Source organism: Entelurus aequoreus, linkage group LG09, assembly GCF_033978785.1.
Source record: "Entelurus aequoreus isolate RoL-2023_Sb linkage group LG09, RoL_Eaeq_v1.1, whole genome shotgun sequence".
Taxonomy (NCBI): domain Eukaryota; kingdom Metazoa; phylum Chordata; class Actinopteri; order Syngnathiformes; family Syngnathidae; genus Entelurus; species Entelurus aequoreus.
The window spans coordinates 44,663,456-44,686,485 of NC_084739.1; the positions used below are offsets into that span (position 1 = coordinate 44,663,456).

General features: G+C 39.5%; 1 protein-coding gene across 1 annotated transcript in view; it reads left to right on the top strand.

The window, feature by feature from the left end:
* Nucleotides 1–23,030, top strand: part of si:ch73-105b23.6 (mucin-like protein) — a 53,267-nt gene that overhangs the window by 6,263 nt on the left and 23,974 nt on the right. Inside the window, exons 3-10 of the mRNA XM_062057877.1 lie at nucleotides 5,060–5,115; nucleotides 5,230–7,311; nucleotides 10,154–10,276; nucleotides 14,551–14,684; nucleotides 14,874–15,038; nucleotides 15,155–15,334; nucleotides 19,826–20,414; nucleotides 20,675–20,824. Coding sequence (XP_061913861.1) covers nucleotides 5,094–5,115; nucleotides 5,230–7,311; nucleotides 10,154–10,276; nucleotides 14,551–14,684; nucleotides 14,874–15,038; nucleotides 15,155–15,334; nucleotides 19,826–20,414; nucleotides 20,675–20,824 — 3,445 coding nt within the window. The 5' untranslated portion in view covers nucleotides 5,060–5,093. The remainder of the gene's footprint in view (nucleotides 1–5,059; nucleotides 5,116–5,229; nucleotides 7,312–10,153; nucleotides 10,277–14,550; nucleotides 14,685–14,873; nucleotides 15,039–15,154; nucleotides 15,335–19,825; nucleotides 20,415–20,674; nucleotides 20,825–23,030) is intronic.

A 23,030-nucleotide genomic window follows, 5' to 3' on the forward strand; every position in this document is an offset into this window, starting at 1 on the left:
AAAATAAGTCACACTTATATTCTGTAACATTCATAGTTTTGGAAAAAAGTGCAGAGGTAGAAATATTCAAAATAACACGGATACTTTTCCCGCAAATCATCCGTTAAGTTGCATTTACGTTTCGGCTTTCTCTTGTGTTCTGTCTGTCTCTCCCCTCTCTCTCTTGTGTCTGCCCCCCCCCCCGCCCCAACCCCCTCCACATCCCACCCCACGGATTGTAAATAATGTAAATAATTCAATGTATATACTCTGATGATTAACTTGTGTGATGACTGTATTATGCTGATGGTATATATTTGTACCATGAATTGATTAACGTGGACCCCAACTTAAACAAGTTGAAAAACTTATTCGGGTGTTACCATTTAGTGGTCAATTGTACGGAATATGTACTGTACTGTGCAATCTACTAATAAAAGTTTCAATCAATCAACCAACATACTTGCCAACCTTGAGACCTCCGAATTCGGGAGATGTGTTTGTCATTCTTGTTTGGTGTGGGTTCACAGTGTGGCGCATATTTGTAACAGTGTTAAAATTGTTTATACCCCCACCCTCAGTGTGACCCGTATGGCTGTTGACCAAGTATGCATTGCATACACTTGTGTGTGTGCAGAGCTGCAGATGTTGTTAGACTGTGCCGGCGCGTAAAGGCAGTGCCTTAAAGGCACGCCCCCGATATTGTTGTCTGGGTGGAAATCGGGTGAATTCGGGAGAATTATTGACCCGGAAGACTGTCGGGAATCTCCCGGGTAAATCGGAATGGTTGGCAAGTATGTCAATCAAACCACTCCCTCGCTCTCTCTGTCTCTGCCCCTCCCTCACGAATGCTGCTGCGTGCACACATCTTCACAATTTGTTTTGTTTTTAACCCCTTCTTAACCCTGGACGTACATTGAAAATACACGCAAACCTGACTCAAAATGTCGGACATTTGGGGCATTTAAGAAACCCCGCCTGGACAGCCCGGACAGCCCCGCAAAAGAGGACATGTGGTCAGTCTAACTCAAAACACATTTCGTTGTACTTTTAAATGCAGTGACAATAAAGTTCATACCAGTCAGAGTGGCGAGGAGACGCAAACCCACTATGTGCAAAGCTGCCGCTGTTTCTGCCTTGGTTGAGATGTAAATATTGCATCACTGTCACGCTTCTAATAAAAACAAACGTATCATTCATGATAATGAACCAGTCAATAGATTTGGTTCATTCTTGAATATCACAACCCTTCAGTCTTTAGATCAAATTTGATACTCTAACATTTAACAACGTAGAACAAATAAGAATACAACTAATCTAAGAATCAACAGAAAAAAAATAATTTACAGTTCTAATCATAATTTGCATTTTTTAACTCATACATCATCTTTTCTTTAAGTTTATGGATTTCAATGCCGTGAAGTTGATAGTTGTATTTGCTAATTAATAATACAGGAATCACATGTTTTGTATGTGCCAAAAGGGACAAGCGGTAGAAAATGGATGGATGGATGGATGTTTAAAAAATAAACACATGACATTGTTCTGACATGATACATGATATATTTAATTTTCTTTTCACCTCGCAATGCTTACATCTGCATCAAATCATAATGTTTTAAAAAGTATTGTTAGTAAATCGTATCGTAACCCATGTATTGAGATTCATATCAGATTGCCATTTAACCAGTGGTGTGTCGTCAGGGCCAGCAAGGCCTTCTCTGCTGGCCTAACATAACCAGAAATCTCTAGATCATATTTAAAGATAAAAGTATTTTTTTTATTTACTCTCCCTAAATATCTAAAAGTATTCATATTCTCTTCATGTCATATTATCCAGTGCTGTTGTTTTTAGTTTATAGAGTTTTTATCCAATCAGAATTCAGCTAGCTTATGTTGCCATGCTGTACCAAATCTGCCTGGGACTTTCAGAATCAACAATGCAGGCGTCCGTGCGCTGTAAGTGAATGGACACAAACATTTGACAGACAGTTGCGATAGCCAATCAGATCACGAGGTGTTGTCAGTAAGGCCTTCTAGCTGACCTAAGGCAGATATACTGTATATTGTGATGTTATGAGCTAGGTAACATAAGAACTTCATTACCCAGCATGCCACAGTAGTGAAAAGCATGTGCAGTAGCCCCGTTTAGGTTGTTGAATGTAGACATGGCGGCAGCTTGATGTTATCGATGAGCACGCTGTGGAGTAAACTTTAAGAACTCAGCCAACACGCCTCGTCTGCATCTTTTATGATTAGACAAGACAACACATATTTGCAAGGCCATTTTCAAAAAGGATATTTAAAGAGAAACTACATCTTGTGAGACCATGTCGGCCAACCCCGGAAGCTAGCTCAGCTGTCCGATGAAATGTGAGTTCAGATATTTTATTTCTTTATTTTTTCACGTTTAATGTGTTTTTTGCAATTTTAATTTTGACAGTACCAAATAAGATATGTTTTAATTGCTGATGCGGGTTTATTGATTTTGAAATGCGCCAGAAAATAACCAGTTTTGTACAGTTCCCAGTAGTGCGTGAATGTGTTTCTGTATAGTATTTCTCCAGCAATGTGGGGACATAAATTATGATATTTTGAGAGGTAATCATTGAAGTCGGACATCACTGAAGGCCTAGGTGGGAAACGAACCACCCGCCACTGCATTTAAGGTAGAGATGCACACCCTTAATAGAAATGTATTCATCCAATTTGTGTCACTATAGCATCAGAGGAAAGCGCCACACCCAGAATTTTACTGCCTGAGGAGAAAGAAGGCAGGATTGTGAGTAGGAAAAGCTCTGTCCTCAGCTCCAGAATCACTTAAAGTTAAAAAGTTAAAGTGCCAATGATTGTCACACACACACTAGGTGCGGTGAATTTATCCTCTGCATTTGACCGACCCCCACAGGGGAGCAGTGAGCAGTAGCGGTGGCCGCGCCCCGGAATCATTTGGTGATTTAACGCCCAATTCCAACTCTTGATGCTGAGTGCCAAGCAGGGAGGTAATGGGTCCCATTTTTATAGTCTTTGGTATGACTCGGCCGGGGTTTGAACTCACAACCTACCGATCTCAGGGCAGACACGCTAACCACAAGGCCACTGTGCAGGTTTTCTTTCTACTTTTGACCCCAAGAATATAAAATAGTGACCTTTAAAACTTTTTATTAAATTTTGGTACAACTTGGACTGGTAAGGAAAAGGCATTCTGTTCGACTCACTCTACATACAGTATGTTGATCATGTGTGCAAAAGGCAAAGTGCTAGCTGAAATGACAACAGAATCCTACAGTAAATGTATGAGGCTACAAAGAAATCCCCGTCTACCCTGACGACCAGGTGAATAAAATCACACACAACATTTGCATGCTTGACTACAGTGGAGAACATAAACAAGGGCCTGAGGGAACTGGTGCATGTATTATGTGATAGATGACACACAACTAGGGGAATATGGGTGTTCCCCTTCCCAGAGGTGTAAAATGTCAGGGTTGTGCATATCATGATGAGGTGGGCCATTGTCCTGATTCCCTGGGGTGAAAGATTTGAGACTGAGGAGGAGTAGATGGAAGCGGAACAAGCTACTTGAAGACTTTAGTGACAAGTTGTGAGGAGAACGAAAAGGCAGAGAGTGAACCAAACGAGCGGAATTCACACTTTTTACAAAAAAAAACACAAGTGAAATTATGGGGTGAGTGAAAATCTCTATTATTTTCTGTTCAATTATTTTAGAAATGGTCAAAAATAGTTTAAAATCAAAATATTTTTATTTTTAGAATATTTGTCAACAATTAATGAAATACATGTGAGAACATAGCAGGGAGAAATGGTTTTGACTAAAAATATTACAGAACATTCATCCATCCATTTTCCCTAAACTGCAGTCTATCCCAGCTGGCAATTGGTGAGACTTCGAATGGCTGCAAGTCAATCGTAGGGCACATGTAGAAAAACAACTATTTACACTCACATTCTCACAATTACTTATGGACATTATGCAGTTTCCAATTAACCTAACCTGACATGCATGTTTTTGGAATGTGGGAGAACCTTAGAGTACCTGGGAACCCCCCCGCGACCATGAGGAGATTTTCCAATGGATTCCAACCTGCATGCTTTGGCTGTGAGGCATACTGTGCTAACCTTTAGGCCTGCACAACAAATTTATGACACTGTGGGATAAGATACGGTTGTGTGATGATTTGCCTATTACATACAGATTCTGTGTGAATCAATTGTATCTAAAATTAATTTAAAAAATAATGTAAAATTGGTAATAATGCTGCTCATTTGTATTTGAAGGATTACAAGACCTCTTTGAATCAATGTTAAATGTCATTCTTTTTTTGAAAAACATACATTTTGAAAAATAAAAAATAAAAGTGTTAGTCTTCTGGTCATTCTTGTATTTATTTGTTGTGAGTTGACTACATTTATGTAAATGGGGAGTCTGCCACCACAGCACTATCACTGTCCAACTGGGGCTTTCTCCTGGGACACAGAATAGTCTGTCATAACTCGAAAGGAGAAATGTATATCTTGATGCCTGGTAACACAATCAGAAGAACCATATTTATTATTTTCATAACTCTTGTGATTACATGTTTAACACCGTAGGTCCTTTAGGATAGACATATGGACTTGGATTATTTTATAAAAAAATTATTAAGTTGGAATGTTGAAAATGATTGCCAATGTTTTTTTGTCAGTGCCTCCATATGAACAGAACATTGTATATTGTATATACAATTACTTATGTTAAAACTGTACCGTAACAGAGGGTAAGCTGAGAAAGTTGTGACCCAACTTTGTCTTTATTTGATGTCTAAAACCAATAAACTAACTCCAACGTCTGTCTCTTGTTGAGGGGCACAGACAATGGCTACATTCTGAATTGTGAAACAAAAAGTTATTACCGGTACAATGTTTTGGCCAACTACAGTGTGGTCATATTGTTGGACAGCCACAGAGTGTTAACAATGATTGCTCCTATTTGCAGTTTAAAAAAATATTTTAAAAAAGCAGGTTTTCAAATATACTATCTGAACATGTGGAATATTTGTAACCTTTTATGTCCTCTCAGGTTCCCACTCCTGTGGCTGATAAGTCTCTTGGCAATGCTAAAATACTTCTCCGCAGGTAAACCAACCCATCATCAAACAAAAACAAACACACATTTTAAAAACATAATCAAAGCTAAAATGAAATAGATTTAGTATTTTTATAATGAATTCTTCTCATTGTTTTTTTTAGTTGCTGACCTAAGAAACTGTGAAGAAGCAGGCAGCACGTGCCATCAACAGGCCGAGTGTCTGAAAGTCCAAAGCAATTTTACCTGTGTGTGCCGCATGGGCTACCAGGGTAATGGACTACTCTGCGAAGACATTGATGAATGTCTCAGCGGCCTACACAGTTGTCATCCTAACGCCCACTGCAACAACACCCTGGGCAGCTACAGTTGTGTCTGTCTTAATGGATATATTGGAGATGGCACCAACTGCCAGGATATCGACGAGTGCCAAAAAGAAAACGGGGGCTGTCACACCAATGCCCTGTGTAGTAATTTTGAGGGCGGAAGACAATGCCTGTGTGAAGTCGGCTTCAAGGGAAACGGTTTCCAGTGCACTGATATAAATGAATGCACTAACCAAAGGATTTGCCACTGGAATGCGACATGCACCAACAATCCTGGATCTTACGCATGCACTTGCAATCACGGCTATAAGGGCAATGGAAACTACCTATGTCTTGATATAGATGAATGTTCAGAGACTCCATATGTGTGTTCGTCCTCACTTGGATACAAAGGCTGTAAAAATCTGCCTGGCACTTATCGCTGCACATGCAGCAACGGCTTTGAAAGTGACGGGCAGAGCTGTGTGGACATTGACGAATGTGCGAGTAACATCTGCAATCTATATGCAGACTGTGTCAACATCATTGGTTCATACCAATGTACCTGTGACAGCGGTTTTGTCGGAAATGGCCTGACATGTGTTGACATAAATGAATGCAATGGAAATAATGGATGTGACCCCAATGCTATTTGTATTAACAGGCTGGGAGGTTATGAGTGCTCTTGTCCAGAGGGTTTTGAAGGAGATGGAAAACTGTGCAACGATATTAATGAATGTTCAACACTAGACACCTGCCCTGCCACCACTATCTGTGTCAATACTGGAGGGTCATTTTATTGTGACTGCGGTACAGGATTTATCTTTAATAACTCAAAGTGCCATGACCTTGATGAATGTGCTACAGATCGTTGCAGCCCCTACTCTCTATGCACCAATTCACCAGGGTCCTTCACATGTCAGTGTGCAGTAGGCTATAGTGGAAATGGCTTTACATGTGTAGATGTGGATGAATGTTCAATTGCTAGTCAATGTCACGCTAATGCCCTTTGCATGAATCTGCCTGGTAACTACAACTGCACCTGTCAGGTGGGTTACTCTGGAGATGGGGTGATCCAGTGCAGTGATGTGAACGAGTGTCTAGTAGATAATGGGGGGTGTAAAAATAAGGCTACATGTGTGAACAACCAAGGTTCTTTCACTTGCCTTTGCCAGACAGGTTTTGTCTTAGTTAACCACACCTTTTGCCAGGATGTAAATGAGTGTGTAACACTGAAAAATCTGTGTGGTGTCAATGAAGAATGCAACAATATTGACGGTTCGTACGAGTGCTCATGCCAGGTTGGTTATTACCGCCCTGCCGCCAGCATGGACTGTGTAGATATTGACGAGTGTAAAGAAAACCCTTGCCACATAAACGCTACATGCCTTAACACAATTGGCTCCCACACCTGTACCTGTAAGCGGGGTTTTGCAGCAAATGGCATGCAGTGTGAAGACATTGATGAGTGTTCAATGGTGGACACATGCCACCCACGGGCAATATGCACCAACCATATTGGAGACTTCTTCTGCTCCTGCTATCAAGGTTTCATAGGTGACGGATTTTCCTGTCAGGATGTGGACGAGTGCATCATCTCGGATACAATTTGTCCATATTTCTCAAAGTGTGTCAACTTTCCTGGTGCACATGTTTGCTCATGTTTGAATGGCACAGTCGCCTTAAATGACACTTGTGTGCTACCCAGCCCACTATGTGACCCTGCGTGCCACATTCATGGCCTGTGCCACGATTCACCTGCTGGACACCAATGTGTGTGTGACCTCGGTTACGTTGGTGATGGGCTGGCATGCTCTGATATCGATGAGTGCCAGAGGGAAAACATTTGTCCTGAAAATGACACGGAATGCATAAATATCCCAGGATCATATTCTTGTGTTTGCAAACGAGGCTACTATCTCAGTGAAACTCAGTGTGTCGGTAAGATGATATTGTGTTCTCGAAAATGTTTTATATAAGCACAATGCCTTACATGTTTTATAAGGTACAATATAATGGTACAATATAAATATGGTTTGGTATGTACAGCACATTTTTTTTAAGGTCATGATTCTGTCAATTTTTAGTACAGTATGGGAACAAAATGCAAACATAAGACTGCTTAATTTTCATGTAAACAGTTTTGATTATTTAAAAAATGGCATCCAATTAACAAAAGTCTCAAAAAAAAAAGAAAATGACAAAAATAATGAATATATAATACCAAACCCCGTTTCCATATGAGTTGGGAAATTGTGCTAGATGTAAATATAAACGGAATACAATGATTTGCAAATCATTTTCAACCCATATTCAGTTGAATATGTTACAAAGACAACATATTTGATGTTCAAACTGATAAACTTTTTTTTTTTTTGCAAATAATCATTAACTTTAGAATTTGATGCCAGCAACACGTGACAAAGAAGTTGGGAAAGGTGGCAATAAATACTGATAAAGTTGAGGAATGCTCATCAAACACTTATTTGGAACATCCCACAGGTGAACAGGCAAATTGGGAACAGGTGGGTGCCATGATTGGGTATAAAAGTAGATTCCATGAAATGCTCAGTCATTCACAAACAAGGATGGGGCGAGGGTCACCACTTTGTCAACAAATGCGTGAGCAAATTGTTGAACAGTTTAAGAAAAACCTTTCTCAACCAGCTATTGCAAGGAATTTCGGGATTTCATCATCTACGGTCCGTAATATCATCAAAGGGTTCAGTGAATCTGGAGAAATCACTGCACGTAAGCAGCTAAGCCCGTGACCTTCGATCCCTCAGGCTGTACTGCATCAACAAGCAACATCAGTGTGTAAAGGATATCACCACATGGGCTCAAGAACACTTCAGAAACCCACTGTCAGTAACTACAGTTGGTCGCTACATCTGTAAGTGCAAGTTAAAACTTTCCTAAGCAAGGCGAAAACCGTTTATCAACAACACCCAGAAACGCCGTCGGCTTCGCTGGGCCTGAGCTCATCTAAGATGGACTGATACAAAGTGGAAAAGTGTTCTGTGGTCTGACGAGTCCACATTTCAAATTGTTTTTGGAAACTGCGGACGTTGTGTCCTCCGGACCAAAGAGGAAAAGAACCATCCGGATTGTTATAGGCGCAAAGTTGAAAAGCCAGCATCTGTGATGGTATAGGGGTGTATTAGTGCCTAAGACATGGGTAACTTACACATCTGTGAAGGCGCCATTAATGCTGAAAGGTACATACAGGTTTTGGAGCAACATATGTTGCCATCCAAGCAACGTTACCATGGACGCCCCTGCTTATTTCAGCAAGACAATGCCAAGCCACGTGTTACATCAACGTGGCTTCATAGTAAAAGAGTGCGGGTACTAGATTGGCCTGCCTGTAGTCCAGACCTGTCTCCCATTGAAAATGTGTGGCGCATTATGAAGCCTAAAATACCACAACGGAGACCCCCGGACTGTTGAACAACTTAAGCTGTACATCAAGCAAGAATGGGAAAGAATTCCACCTGAGAAGCTTAAAAAATGTGTCTCCTCAGTTCCCAAACGTTTACTGAGTGTTGTTAAAAGGAAAGGCCATGTAACACAGTGGTGAACATGCCCTTTCCCAACTACTTTGGCACGTGTTGCAGCCATGAAATTCTAAGTTAATTATTATTTGCAAAAAGAAAAGAACATTTACGAATATGAACATCAAATATCTTGTCTTTGTAGTGCATTCAATTGAATATAGGTTGAAAAGGATTTGCAAATCATTGTATTCCATTTATATTTACATCTAACACAATTTCCCAACTCATATGGAAACGGGGTTTGTAGTTTACAATGTATGCTCAGAGGAAAGTGCAACAATGCAGACAGGCTCAAGAGCAAACAGTCAGAATTATTTCATTTTTACGAAATGAAAGTTTATTTTTATCTGTAACACATTTTAAATCAACTGCAGTTGACCAAATATATCACGTAAATATAATGCATGAATAAAATAGATAACAATAAGAAATAAACAACCAAGATATATATTTAAGATAAAAGAAAAGTATTGGAGATAAGACAAAATATGTTTTTAACCTGGATTTTAATTAGCTTGGAAAATGTGAAGATCTAATTGGGAAAGGACGTTTGTTAATGCCGGCCAGCAAGGTGGTCAGCGTGTTCATGGAGCTCTGCGCATACACAATGGCCACTGTCATAGGCGGGTGCTGCTTCACGGGGGCTTTGAGACCAGCCGCTGTTGCTCTTGTGCCACCGCGGCTGTGAAAGCGCTTGATTTGATTTGCAGTGGAGCCTGCTTTTTAAATGTTAGAATTGCCAAAAATCACTATCATTTAATAATGGCAAAAAAATTGTGATCGTGATTAAAATTGTATTAATCATGCAGCCCTAATTGGCACTACCGCTAGCCATGACTCCCATTTGTCAAAGGCTGGGCTGCAGTGTATATTTTTTACAAAGTAGATGCTTCACACGAGCCACACTTCCTGTCAATCAAGTGTGTACTGTGAGAAATCTGTACACTTTTGTACCTTATCGAATGTTCCGTCCCTAAAAAATCTAATTGTATACAGACATGTAGGCCTCCCGTTGCACCCTCATATTATTTAATTTCATTATTACCACTTGCAACATTCACTGTAAATCATTTGAGCTGTGTATGGATTTATATTTTCCAGCGTGAGTCAGACTTACTTCAGTTTGTTAGATCCATGATTTGATTACATGGATTTATATTGACCTTGAATTTTCATCTGTAGTTAATCCCTATTTGTTGTTTCTTTCTCCTTTTCTATCTCCCCAGATTTAAATGAGTGTGAAACAGGAACAGATGAGTGCAGTGACTTTGCCCAATGTGACAACACAATGGGCAGCTACTTTTGCTTCTGTCTCAGGGGCTTTACGGGCGATGGAAAAAACTGCTCTGGTAAGTGTTGGTTGCTCATTGTCACAATGCAGTGCACAATTTGGTTATTGTACTTCATTCAGATGAATCTCTTGAGAGCTTTCTTCATCATCATTTGGGGCTGCTTCGCTGACAATGTCCTGTTTTGGATGAATTATAGACTTCGATGAATGCCAAATCCTAAATGGTGGATGCCATAACGTTTCCAGCTGCACAAACACTGCTGGATCTTTCATCTGTGCTTGTCCATTTGGAATGGAGGGCAACGGCTTTGAATGCCAAGATGTAAACGAATGCGAGCAGAACTCCACCCTGGTACATAACTGCAGTGTCCAGGCTTTTTGCCGCAACACATACGGATCATACCTCTGCCAGTGCCAGGATGGATACCAGGGCGATGGTTTTGTCTGCCACGATATAGATGAATGCCAGGAAGACACGACTTGCAGCACAAACATGACATGCAGCAACACCATCGGTTCCTACACCTGTCTATGTATTGTTGGCCTGGTCTATGACATGGGGACATGTGTGAATGAAGACACCTGCCTAAACCCTAGTTCTGTCTGCCACCCCCTGACTGAGTGCCACCTATTTCAAGGTTCTTTCTACTGTCACTGTAAAGATGGATATCACGGCAATGGCTCTGAATGTTCAGATGTGGATGAATGTGAAGAATTACAAGATCAAGTCTGCCCAACCTTCTCCTCCTGCTTCAACACTAATGGCTCCTACATATGTAAATGTTGGGAAGGTTTTCTTGACAATGGGACAATCTGTCAAGACCTGGACGAATGTGCAATGGGGAACTTCACCTGTCCTTACAACAGTACCTGTACCAATGTTGATGGTGGCTACATATGCACTTGCGACTCAGGGTTCTTAGGCAATGGCTCCATATGTTTGGATGAAGATGAATGCTCTTTTGACTACATCCAGTGCCCTAAATCTTCCAGCTGCATAAACTTAGTGGGATCTTTCTTTTGTGAGTGCTGGGAAGGTTACCATAATGAAGAAAGTGACTGTGAGGATATAAATGAGTGCCTTAGCAACTCTACCTGCCCTGAGTATAGCACATGCATCAACACTAATGGGAGCTTCCAGTGTATTTGTGATGCCGGATTTTCCCATGTGGAGGAAGTCTGCATGGATATCAATGAATGCAATGATACTAATCATTGCACCAATGGGACATGCATGAATACAATGGGATCATATTACTGTGAATGCATCACTGGATTCCTGAGTAATGGGACAACGTGTGTGGATGTGGATGAATGCTTAGGCTCTTCCAACTTGACAGTGTGTCAGCCCCAGTCTACTTGTGTAAACACCCCTGGGTATTACCATTGCCCTTGTAATGAGGGCTTCATTCTCAATGGTACTGAGTGTCTGGATTTAGATGAGTGTCATGACCGAAATGATAACCTGTGCCCTGAACACTCATTCTGTAAGAACACAGCAGGATCCTTCATCTGTGAGTGTTATCCAGGGTACAGGTTATTCTCATTAGGTTGTGAAGATGTTGATGAGTGCAAAGATAACACCACCTGTCGCCTTGATCAGGTGTGCACCAACCTTCCTGGAACATATAACTGCACATGTGCTTTAGGGTATCATGAGGAGGCAGGCATGTGCGTTGACACCAATGAATGTGTTGATTTGCCTTGCCATTTTTTGGCACGGTGCTGGAACACTCTTGGATCCTTTTCGTGCCGCTGCCCTATGGGTTTTGCAGGAAATGGCATGTGGTGTGAAGATGTGGACGAGTGTGTTGCATTCACTAATCCATGCCATCCTGTGTCGCACTGTCACAACTCCCCAGGTTCATACACATGTATATGTATGCATGGCTTTGTGAGTATTGGAACCCTGTGTGCAGATCTTGATGAGTGTCAACAGGCCAATGCACAGTGTCATTCTTCGGCTACCTGCTCTAATCACATAGGAGGTTTTAAATGCACCTGCAGTCAGGGTTGGGTTGCATCCAAAGACAATGGTCACGGAGAAAGAGGATGCGTGGACTTTGATGATTGTATGTCCCCTATGATATGTCCAGGGCATACCTCATGTGTTAATCTACCGGGGTCTTACACCTGTTCCTGTCCAGAAAGTCATTCAACATGCAGCATGACTCAAAAGGGTTAGCTACACATTCATTATAACATGATATAACCATTATGCAGTAATGTTTGTGTCTCAGAGCATGACCCATTTGATATTTTAGTCATTTCAAGTATGACACTAAAATATATTTTGTTGGTATCGATCTATTCACCTATTTTAGATTTGGTTGATCATGATTGAGGATAGTTGCAGCCTATTCCAGCTGAAATAGCAACAGAAAGAGTACGCCCTTGAATTAAAGGTGTGACACAAATAGTTTGACAACCAATCCTATTCATATCCATGCTTATGATACCATTAAGAATATTGTATTTATTCAAATTACCATACTGTAATTGCACAAGGTGTAAAGCAATTGTTGGTGGAGGTTGTTACTTTCCTTTCCTCACTCACTGAGGAATTAACCTCTATTACTTTCTTTTACATAATTTTTCTAGACACTATGGGCCTGATTTACTTAAAGTGTACTAAAACATGTGCAAACTTGAGCAAAGCTAATCTACTAAGCTTGAGCACGGAGGATTGCGTCTCTTAAATGAGCAAAATAGACAGCGCAATCCATTTAGCGTGTGTGTCTTCATGGATATGCAGAATACATGCTGATTATCAGACTGTCCACAACACTGGGAGATGAAAATGCAAATATAATCATTTAAAGACTGCTGTTTTGCGTCAGTGCTTAGCACCTTATGAAAGTGCGTGCATACTCATGGCAAAAGTTATTTACAAATAGGCGATGGAGTGATAATTATCCGTCCGTGTCAATATTTTAATTGTCAGAAATGAAAATAATAAATGTGTCATCCATTCAACAATGCCATTTTATAATTACATTATATGTTATGTATACTATAATATAACTGCTGGATGACTTAAAAGGGCACTTTTTGGGAATTTTGCTTATCATACACATTCATTATGAGAGACAAAAACAATATGCATCTAATGGGAGTCACCCTTGTAACCTTCAAAGCCCTCTAAAACAACTTCAAAACCCACCATCCCCGTTTTATATACACAGTGCAAGTTTATATATAATGTAGTAACAGACACGTTCATAACAATATGTAAAATGTTCAATATTAACGTATTTTGATCATTTTACTCATTTCCGGGACTAATTTCTCCCGCGCATTGATTTCTGTTTCCATAGCAGCGCACCTTTAACTTCCGGCAACATGTGTGTTCCTACTTCTGGAAACAAGTTTTCTTATCATGGAAGACTTGGTAACAGACAACAAAGATGACTATTTTTTAACAAATGAGGATTCACAAACTTATCTTTTTGAAGCTGAATATACTACTGCTTATAGAAGCCAGCACGAAGGAAGAGTGAGACGTTGGAGCAGAAGGAAGCCGTGAGAGTGAGGTGAAAGCGATTTTGACGCCATAAATATGGAACTTGGAGCCAATCTTTTTTTACATAAATGGAGTGCTTACCCAAAATCAACACCATACTGTAATATGATTGTTCATGTTTTTCAGTAAGTACAAATTGGTGTTGTATCGCAGTGTTGTGCATTGCAAACTCAAACGCGTTTGGTGTTGACGTAGCAGCGAGCTTATTTCTGCCGTAGTTAGCTTTTACCGCTAAAACAATAGCATGGCGATGTGTTACTACACTAGAAAAAGAGTTGCTCACCATCACGGCACCTTGGCGCCTGCCAGAGCGCACCTTCGAAGTGCTAAAAATAATAATATTGTCTAGATGGCACTTCTATACAGTCCTAAAAAATGGTACACGTTATAATTGTGCGCTGCATTTTCCACAACAAAACAATTTTATAGCTTGCACACGCTGTTTACCTCATGTTATTTGGGATCTTAGTAAATCAGGCCCTATCTGGTTGTGTTTGTCCGCATGGAATAAACATACTTCATAATCAATATGCCCAAGTCAGCACATAACAAACGATGTAGCAAATGGATACATTGTGAATTCATGGCAAATGTGGTTAGCACGTTAACCTCACAACCAGGAAGTTCTGGATTAAAATATTAAATGCATGTAAACAAGACCATTGCTTAATGTTTTAGTGTAGTACAAGTCTGTTGTTGAATATGAGGAAATTGTACATGGTTAACACAGTATGAAGTTAATACAAAACATGTATGTTGTTATTGTTATATTGTTACACATCTTTTAACTCTTTCCATTGTACCGATAGAGAGCAACATATACCCTTTTGGAGCAGAAGTTGGTGATACAAGAATAAACATGGATACAGAAGATGGAAATTCTCCATACATCAAACCACCAATTGGTTTTCCATTCATGGGGAAATTATATGACAGAATTTATGTACGTTTTCCTGAATGAACACATTGACATAACTGTATAGGTTCTTCATCTATTGTGCTATTAAGCTTAGAATTATATTGATGACATATAAAAAGACAAATACAAATATTTAGGGTTAGATAGACCACAGCCAGCTAGTTAATTTTTTTTAATAATTGAAATTGGTGCATCTTTTCCTTTCTTTTTCAGTTCTCAGACAACGGCCTTGTCCAGTTTCAGTCTGTTGCTGTGAATGAGCATTACCTGTTTCCAGCGCCTTTATCCACTGGTTTTCCCGATATGAATGTCTCTCTTTTGGCAGTATTCTGGGATGATGTTGACCTCACCCAAGGCAATGGACAGTTGTTCTATCAGGTCTGACGTCATGTACGGTTTTAATCAGAATAAAATAATATAGTGGTTCTTTGAGATCTATTGCATTTGGACTCTTATCGGATGATTAATTATTGATTATATTCTTCTTTTTCAAGGAATACCATAAGTCGGATGTGTCAGACATGTACGCCCACATAGTGTTCAATCGTACAACTGAAGATGTGTCAAAATTTGAGAGGCAAAGAGGCAAGCCTGCCTTCAACCCTTCCTGGATACTCAAGATTACTTGGTATCTTGTAATGGCTGTGTCGTACCAGAAAATCAATCAGTCAGAGGTAAGAAAAACTATGAGAAGAGAGAATACTCAAAAATGAAACAAACAAACAACAACAAAAAATCTGATAACAATGCATTTGTCATAAAAAACAAAAAGGTTTATATGAACCTTCTTTGATACCCTTTTCCTGAATCCCTCTATCATTTTTCAACTGCCTATACTGTTCACGGTCAGACAAGTTGAATCCTAACCTAGATGACTTTTTCTACGAGGCAGAGCACCACCTGGAGTTGTCGCAGGATACGGACTGTATATGTACAGTGACCATAAAAATAGGAAATCACCCCATTTGCTTTTTCCACATTTTGTTATGTTACAGCTGGAAGTAAATAAGGATTCAATTATTTGTCCCTTAAAATTATACACACAATACCTAGCAATAGCAAAGCAAAAATATTTTGAAAATGAACAAATGCAGTAAAAATGTAAAATGTTAATGTCCCATGTTCATAAGTATGCACTTTCTGTACTCCGTTCTTGAAGCCACTTCACTCTTGCAGACTTTTTAGTATAATACTTCAAGATTACATGTCTATTCTAGAGAAGTTTAACCCATTTTTTCTCAAGTTCAATCACACTAGATTAGGGAGTATTGGTGACAATCTTCAGAGCTTGCTAAATATGTTCCATCTAGGGTTTGGGACACTAACATGTTGAAACTGTACTTTTGCTATAGACTCCTTGTTCTTATGGTCCATGCTTAATTTTGTGACAAATGTTGACTTGTTTCCTGCACACATGATGCTTGACATTCGGATCAAAATGTCCAATGCTGGTTTCATCATAACAGAGAATTTGGAATGAATTCGAAAGAGCTTGAAGTGCATTTTGTCCACCTACAAGAGGCCATCGTGCATTTTTCTTAGTAATAGCTTTTGTCTGAGTCACTCTACTTTGATTCGTAAAAGGTAACAAACATGGTTTTCCTTCTGGAAAGTTCTCCCATCTCCACAGAGGAATGCTGGAGCCCCATCAGTGTTACAATGAGGTTCTTGGTCTCCCAATATGAGGGCCCAGATGGTCCCAAAATTCTTCTATTTTACAGATAAAAGAGACCTCTCTGTATTTTGACTCTTTTAAGAACTCTTTTAAGAACCCCTACTCTTAGCGTCCTTAAAAAATTCCAAAAGTGATGTATTTTAACATTAAAATTTAATGCACTTTTAGTCCTGCAAAATATTTTAAATGCATATTCTGTTAGGTAAAGTGGTGGTATATTGTCACACCACTGTAGTCTACAGATGTAACAATATCAAAATCTCACGGTACGATATGATATTATTATGATATATGCCTCCCCCCCCCAAAAAAAAAAAAAAAGTCACAGTAGGCAGAACTAAGTGGCAGGAATAAACACACTTACTATGTAAACTAAATCTTTAAATCACAGGGAATAAGCGGTAGAAAATGGATGGATGGATGGATATTTATTTCTACAAACATGTAATTTTATGTGCAAAGAATTGTGCGGGAACATCCGCTGTATCTGTCAACTTTTACTTTCTAAGAAGAGGTGTCCACTGCAGTGGACATTTTGGAAAATACAGGTTCTTAGAAAAGTTAACTCACATTTTAACTGCGCAGAGTATTCTGGGAGATGCACTTTATTTTCAGACCCGCTAAAGCAAAATTGTTAGAAAAAAAACTATGGTCACCAAGTTTTCGTTTGATACCGTCACAACATTATTGATAAAACTCTGAAACCGCATAATAGCGGTATCTACAACTGCTTGTATTCCGATTTGTGACTTCTTCCCGGAAGTGAAAACCGGTGGTGGTCAACAAAGCCAAGATGGGTGTTGTACAGCAAACAGTGCGCAAACTATCCGAGTACAAAAGAGGCTTAAATCGTCCTGTAAAAAGCAGATACGAGCAAAAATGCAACCTATGCAATAGAATATATCCCTATATTTTATCAAAATAAGATTTGTTGAGTAATATTAAAGATTATATTTTGGTCGCCTTCCCAGACATATCAAACTATTGTGCTCCAGACGCCATTTTACACGACAAAAAGATGGAAACCTAGAAAAGCATGGAGGTCTACAACTTTTTTGTGTGTGACTGGGTTAAGGAATTTGTTATCAAGACTCTCTCGGATAAATATGCATCGTTTATGCTCGGTTAAGGTTGCATTTCATGATTTAACTTAGCGTCTATAAACATATTTGTTATTGTTGCACGTGCTGTTTACCAGTTGCGTATTTTCCTCGTCTTTATCATAATATAACTTCAGATGTCAACATTGTGTATGTGCTGGAAGCTTCATTTATGATTGCTGCCTTTGGTAAAAGCTTAACTTTTTTAGATTTTGCTCACATTTGCTTTCTTTTATTTAGACTCGCCGAGTTGGTGCTTTTCGAAACACTTGTAGCAAACATGTGTTTTAGAAATACAAATAATATCAAGATAATACTCAAATGGGAAGTAATAAAAGTTCAAAGTATATCAAATAAACATTTAATGAAGTGATCACTGCAAACTCATGCATTCTTCAACTCTGCTCCCTTAGACTGGAGTGTGAGCTGCATGCTTTTCTCGTTGTTGTTTCGTAAAATCTTGCACTTTCTGCCCTTTTTGATAACCTCTCCAGGACCAATGAAGAAACGTTCATCCTTTTCGCAATTTAAACGATTCGTGCAGCCGAAAACAACGCAAGCATAAAGCATTTTTTTATCAAGAAAGGCTAAATGGCGCCATGTACCCATTGAAAACAGAGCTAGCTTGACCACCATGCATATTTAATGAACAGGATGTGAGCCGGACGTGACGTCAGTAACATCCAAGCAATACTGTTACATCGCTACTGTTGCTCAATCCTTCATGGTAGTACGTCACTCATTTGTGTACATGTACTGTAACTGGTTCAAATTAAGTTTAAACGATAGTTTTCTAACTCAAAATGTATTTACATTAAATGTAAAATATTTTGACAATTTGATACATGTTCATTTGCTCTCTAAATGATGTCAGTAGTTCACTCGCAGTTATTAACATATATGGCTGCAGGCTCTGAGTTACCCTGTAAATCAGGGGTCCCCAAACTACGGCCCGCGGGAAATCCCAAGTTAAAAAATAAAGTGTTTCAATTTATTTATTTATTTATTTATTTATTTATTTATTTATTTATTATTATTATTTTTTTAAATTGTATCTTTCCTTTCTAATCCATTTTATACCGCTTGTTACTCTCTGTGTCTCCTAGCCGCTCAGGCAAATCATATTGTCTAAAAATGAATTTTCCCATCGATAATGTGACAATGTTAAATGTTGATGAACATCAATGTTAATTGATGTTAAATGACAAAACGGATTAACTCGCTGGAATATAAAGACAATGTATATACCGTATGTATATATATATATATATATATATATATATATATATATATATATATATATATATATATATATATATATATATATATATATATATATATATATATATATACAGCAGCTTTTGAGGGTCGAATTGTGTTTGATCCATACTAAATGATTACCTGTACAGTAATGTTAGTGGGGCAGCACGGTGGAACAGGGGTTAGTGCGTGTGCCTCACAATACGAAGGTCCTGGGTTCGATCCTGGGCTGGGGATCTTTCTGTGTGGAGTTTGCATGTTCTCCCCGTTACTGCGTGGGTTCCCTCCGAGTACTCCGGCTTCCCCCCACTTCCAAAGACATGCACCTGGGGATAGGTTGATTGGCAACACTAAATTGGCCCTAGTGTGTGAATGTGAGTGTGAATGTTGTCTGTCTATCTGTGTTGGCCCTGCGATGAGGTGGTGACTTGTCCAGGGTGTACCCCGCCTACTGCCCGACTGCAGCTGAGATAGGCTCCAGCACCCTCCGCAACTCCGAAAGGGACAAGCGGTAGACAATGGATGGATGGATGGTAATGTTAGTGAGTTATCAGCAATAACGTTAGCATTTTTTCATATTGACGAATAAATTAATATTTGTTAGCCATTAAAAAGACTTAAACATGTAAAAGTTGAATAGGTTATTCCTTGCTTTGCACAGTTTCCTAAAAATTGGTCAAGTAGTTTTTGCATATTCCTTTGCATAATAAACATTATACAGTTAGATACATAAAATGAACAAAAACATAACAGAGAATAATAACAATATCATTATTTCAAGGATTATATCACATTTTAATACACTTAAGTCACTCAAATATAATCAATATATATTTTTTCTGATGTAATAAATTATTAGTTTTAGTGTTATGATAAAATATAAATTTAATACTAGAAAAGAAGGTGTTACTAGTTTAGTAGCTTACTGCACAGTAGCCTACTGTAGACATTGGTTGAACTTAAGCGCCCCCTTGAGGCATGTTTCAACAGAAGCACTAAAGCTTGTTACTAATTGTTTTGTCATGCCTACGAACCCTGTACTTACAATGTTGATGTACACTGCACAGCCATAAAAAGTCATAAATCAATTAAATACATGCATTAACTAACATATTGTGTATTATTTTCAGACTAACACATTCCAATGCATTCTTACTACGGATGGAGCCCGCTCCTTTGCCCTCCTACAATATGGGGACATGAATTGGGGTCCCGGACAGAGAGAAAATCTTGAGGCTCTCATTGGCTATACAGATGGAAAAAACATCCACATAGAGACCACTATGCCCCCAGAAAACCTGTTTGGTCCAGGCGGGCGATACAGACCACAGCAAGTGAAAGGGCCTTTGGGAAAGTTAGGCCAATTTGTGTATGATTTCAATGAAATCGACAAGTCTTATGCGGACCCAGGACTGATGTGCCAGTCATGGGCAATGAAGGAGCCTGAACCTGCTGAATGGACTGAAGGCCTACCCTCGTGTCCTTGTGCTCGCACTCAGGCTCTGGAAGACTTGTCCTTCTTGCAGGATACTGCTGACTATGGAGAAAAGTTGACGACTTTGAGGGGTCAGAGATGGGTTGGTACAGGGGGCCACATCTTCAAGTCAATTTTGTCCCACAAAGAATCAGGAAAAAGATGTGTATATGATCCAGAGGGACCTCTGCTGGCAGGTTACAATGAACGCTACTTCACAAGTCGAAGAAACCAAAAGCATATTGGTAATACACGTGACTTTATTGTGTGTTATTTCACTGGATATTCAAACAAAATTGACAATCAAATGTATTTTGAACCAATATATATGATTACATTTACATTGTGTTCATATAATTTATGCGCCAGGTACTGATTTAAAACTGTAATAATGTAAGGATATGAAACTGTCTATGAGTCCTAATGCAGCAAACCCCGACTGTTCATTTGTGCGAATCACTGTTCTTTTTCATGTTATTTCATCTTACCTCCCCCCTCTTTTCAGATGAAGATCTCTTACCTTTCCAATGGTGTTGCATTGAGTCTCCCCTCTGCCACCATTATCTCAGCAAGCGCCCCCTGGACCGTTGCAATGGCTACAATTGGGTTCGTCAAGATGGCAGCAAGCCAGCCAACAGGGCAACAAAGGGAATCGGTAAGGGGTTTTCTTTATACAGAAAAATAAACCTGTCACAAAACTCACACATTAACTGTGGAAATGTTAACAAAAAATCACTTGGAGAGCACAAACCTCTGCCAGGCCCTATATCTCAATAATAAAGAATCATTTTCAATAATCCTGAAACCAGACAGTGATTCGGGTCACATCCTTATTCGAATTACATGGTCCTTTACCCCACCAACTTTTTGAGATGTGTTGCTAACTAACTAAATAAAATAAACTTTATCTTGTCCACACACTTCATGGATAAAATCCTGCTTTACAAAATCCTTGGTAAAGCTAATAGCTAGCAGCCTATGTGTGTCTAACACACTGTGGATGCCGGTTTGCTTTTTGAATCTCTCAAACTACCCATGGCTGACAACAAGTCGACATGCACTAAATGCCTCGCCGAGGCTGCTCGCTATGTGTCCAAACGAGCAACAGCTTTTCAACTGGGTCAGAGTTTGTCCGTGCTACGCTTGGGCGGTATTTTTTTCTTAGAACTAAATTAAGTGAGCAAAATTTTGAAAATGTTGTCGATGAAAACACAGAAAAGACACACAATAAAGCACTGAGCAATACAATGAGCAATGTAAGGGCTAAACGGTGACACGAAGAATGGCAGCATGCCGCTACAGGGTAAAACATGGGGCGGAACATGGTGACAGTGATGCGGATCACCCCCAAAATCTACTCACATGTTCCTTATTCCATTTCCTGCAAGTTTTATAAAAACAGCTCTTAACCTTTTGAGTTTGAGCTTTAGTTTTCATTGCACTCAAAAAGTACAACGAGATTTGTTCACAGTCAACATGTCCAACAGGACTGGAGGCTGATGCGTTGCCACATGGGTGGCGCCCCTTAACGAACAGACAAACCCAGGCGATCAGAGTAATTATGATGAAACTACACATGTAGAGATTTATGATAAAACTACACCTCATTATTATATCAGATGCACAGTATATACTCGCCAACAAGAACGTATATTCCAATAGTATTTAAATCCTCGTCTATGAACCACCACCATCACATGGTCAAGGGGGTAGAGTTCCATGGACATGGAACGTCACCTCTCTGGTGCGGAAGTAATCTAAGCGGGTGGGTGAGATAAAACGGTTCAGACTAGGTATAGTCAGTTTGAGTTCCAGAACCAAATTTCACAAGATGGGTTGGACTTTATTCTATACTATAGAGTTACTGCTGGAGAAATGCGTCAAGTGGGTGTGCGCTTATTACTATACCCAGACTTGTTGCCTATACATTGGTGGAGTACCCCTTGAATGAGAAGGTTGTAAGACGATTTTGGGTCCAAAGATCCATGCTAGCAATGTGTAACAGTGAAACTTGGAGGTGCGTGATTGGGAGGATCTGAGAGTCGGCAATGTTATGCTATTGGACTTCTGTGCAAGCCACGTTTTTCCCCGAATAAATCTTTGAGTATAAGAATGATCATAAGTGCACCTAGCACCAAGACACCATGGGCTGCAAGGCTGTAATCGACTTTGCAGTTCTATCATCATAATAAATGACATGCAGCTGGTAGTTGCTGAAGCAAACATGAGTATGGGAAGAGATTTGTTAGGCCAAAGCAAAAAAAGTAATTCAATTGGCCTCAAAGATGTTCTGGCAAACTGGCCCCAGAAAGATGAACAGTGGCTTGGCCACACATGTTACAGCCGGCTCACATCGACTGGGCATACCTGTAGTTGGTCGGTGGAATGAATACTTATGTACAGTGCATCCGGAAAGTATTTACAGCACTTCACTTTTTCCACATTTTGTTATACTACGGCCTTATTCCAAAATGAAACACATTCATTTTTGTTGTAAAAATTCTATAGCCAATATGCCATAATGACAATGTGAAAAGTTTTTTTTGTTTCTATTTAAGGGCAAATTTATAGAAAAATTAAAAACTAAAATAAAATTATATGTATTCACAGCCTTTGCTCAATCCTTTGTTGATGCACCTTTAGCAGAATTTACAGCCTCAAGTCTTTTTGAATATGATGCCACAAGCTTGGCACACCTATCTTTGGGCAGTTTTGCCCATTCCTCTTTGCAGCACTTCTCAAGCTCCATCAGGTTGGATGGGAACCATTGGTTTTCATCCAGAATGTCTCTGTACATTTCTGTATTCATCTTTTTCTCTATCCTGACTTGTGTCCTAGCTGAAAAACACCCCCACGGCACG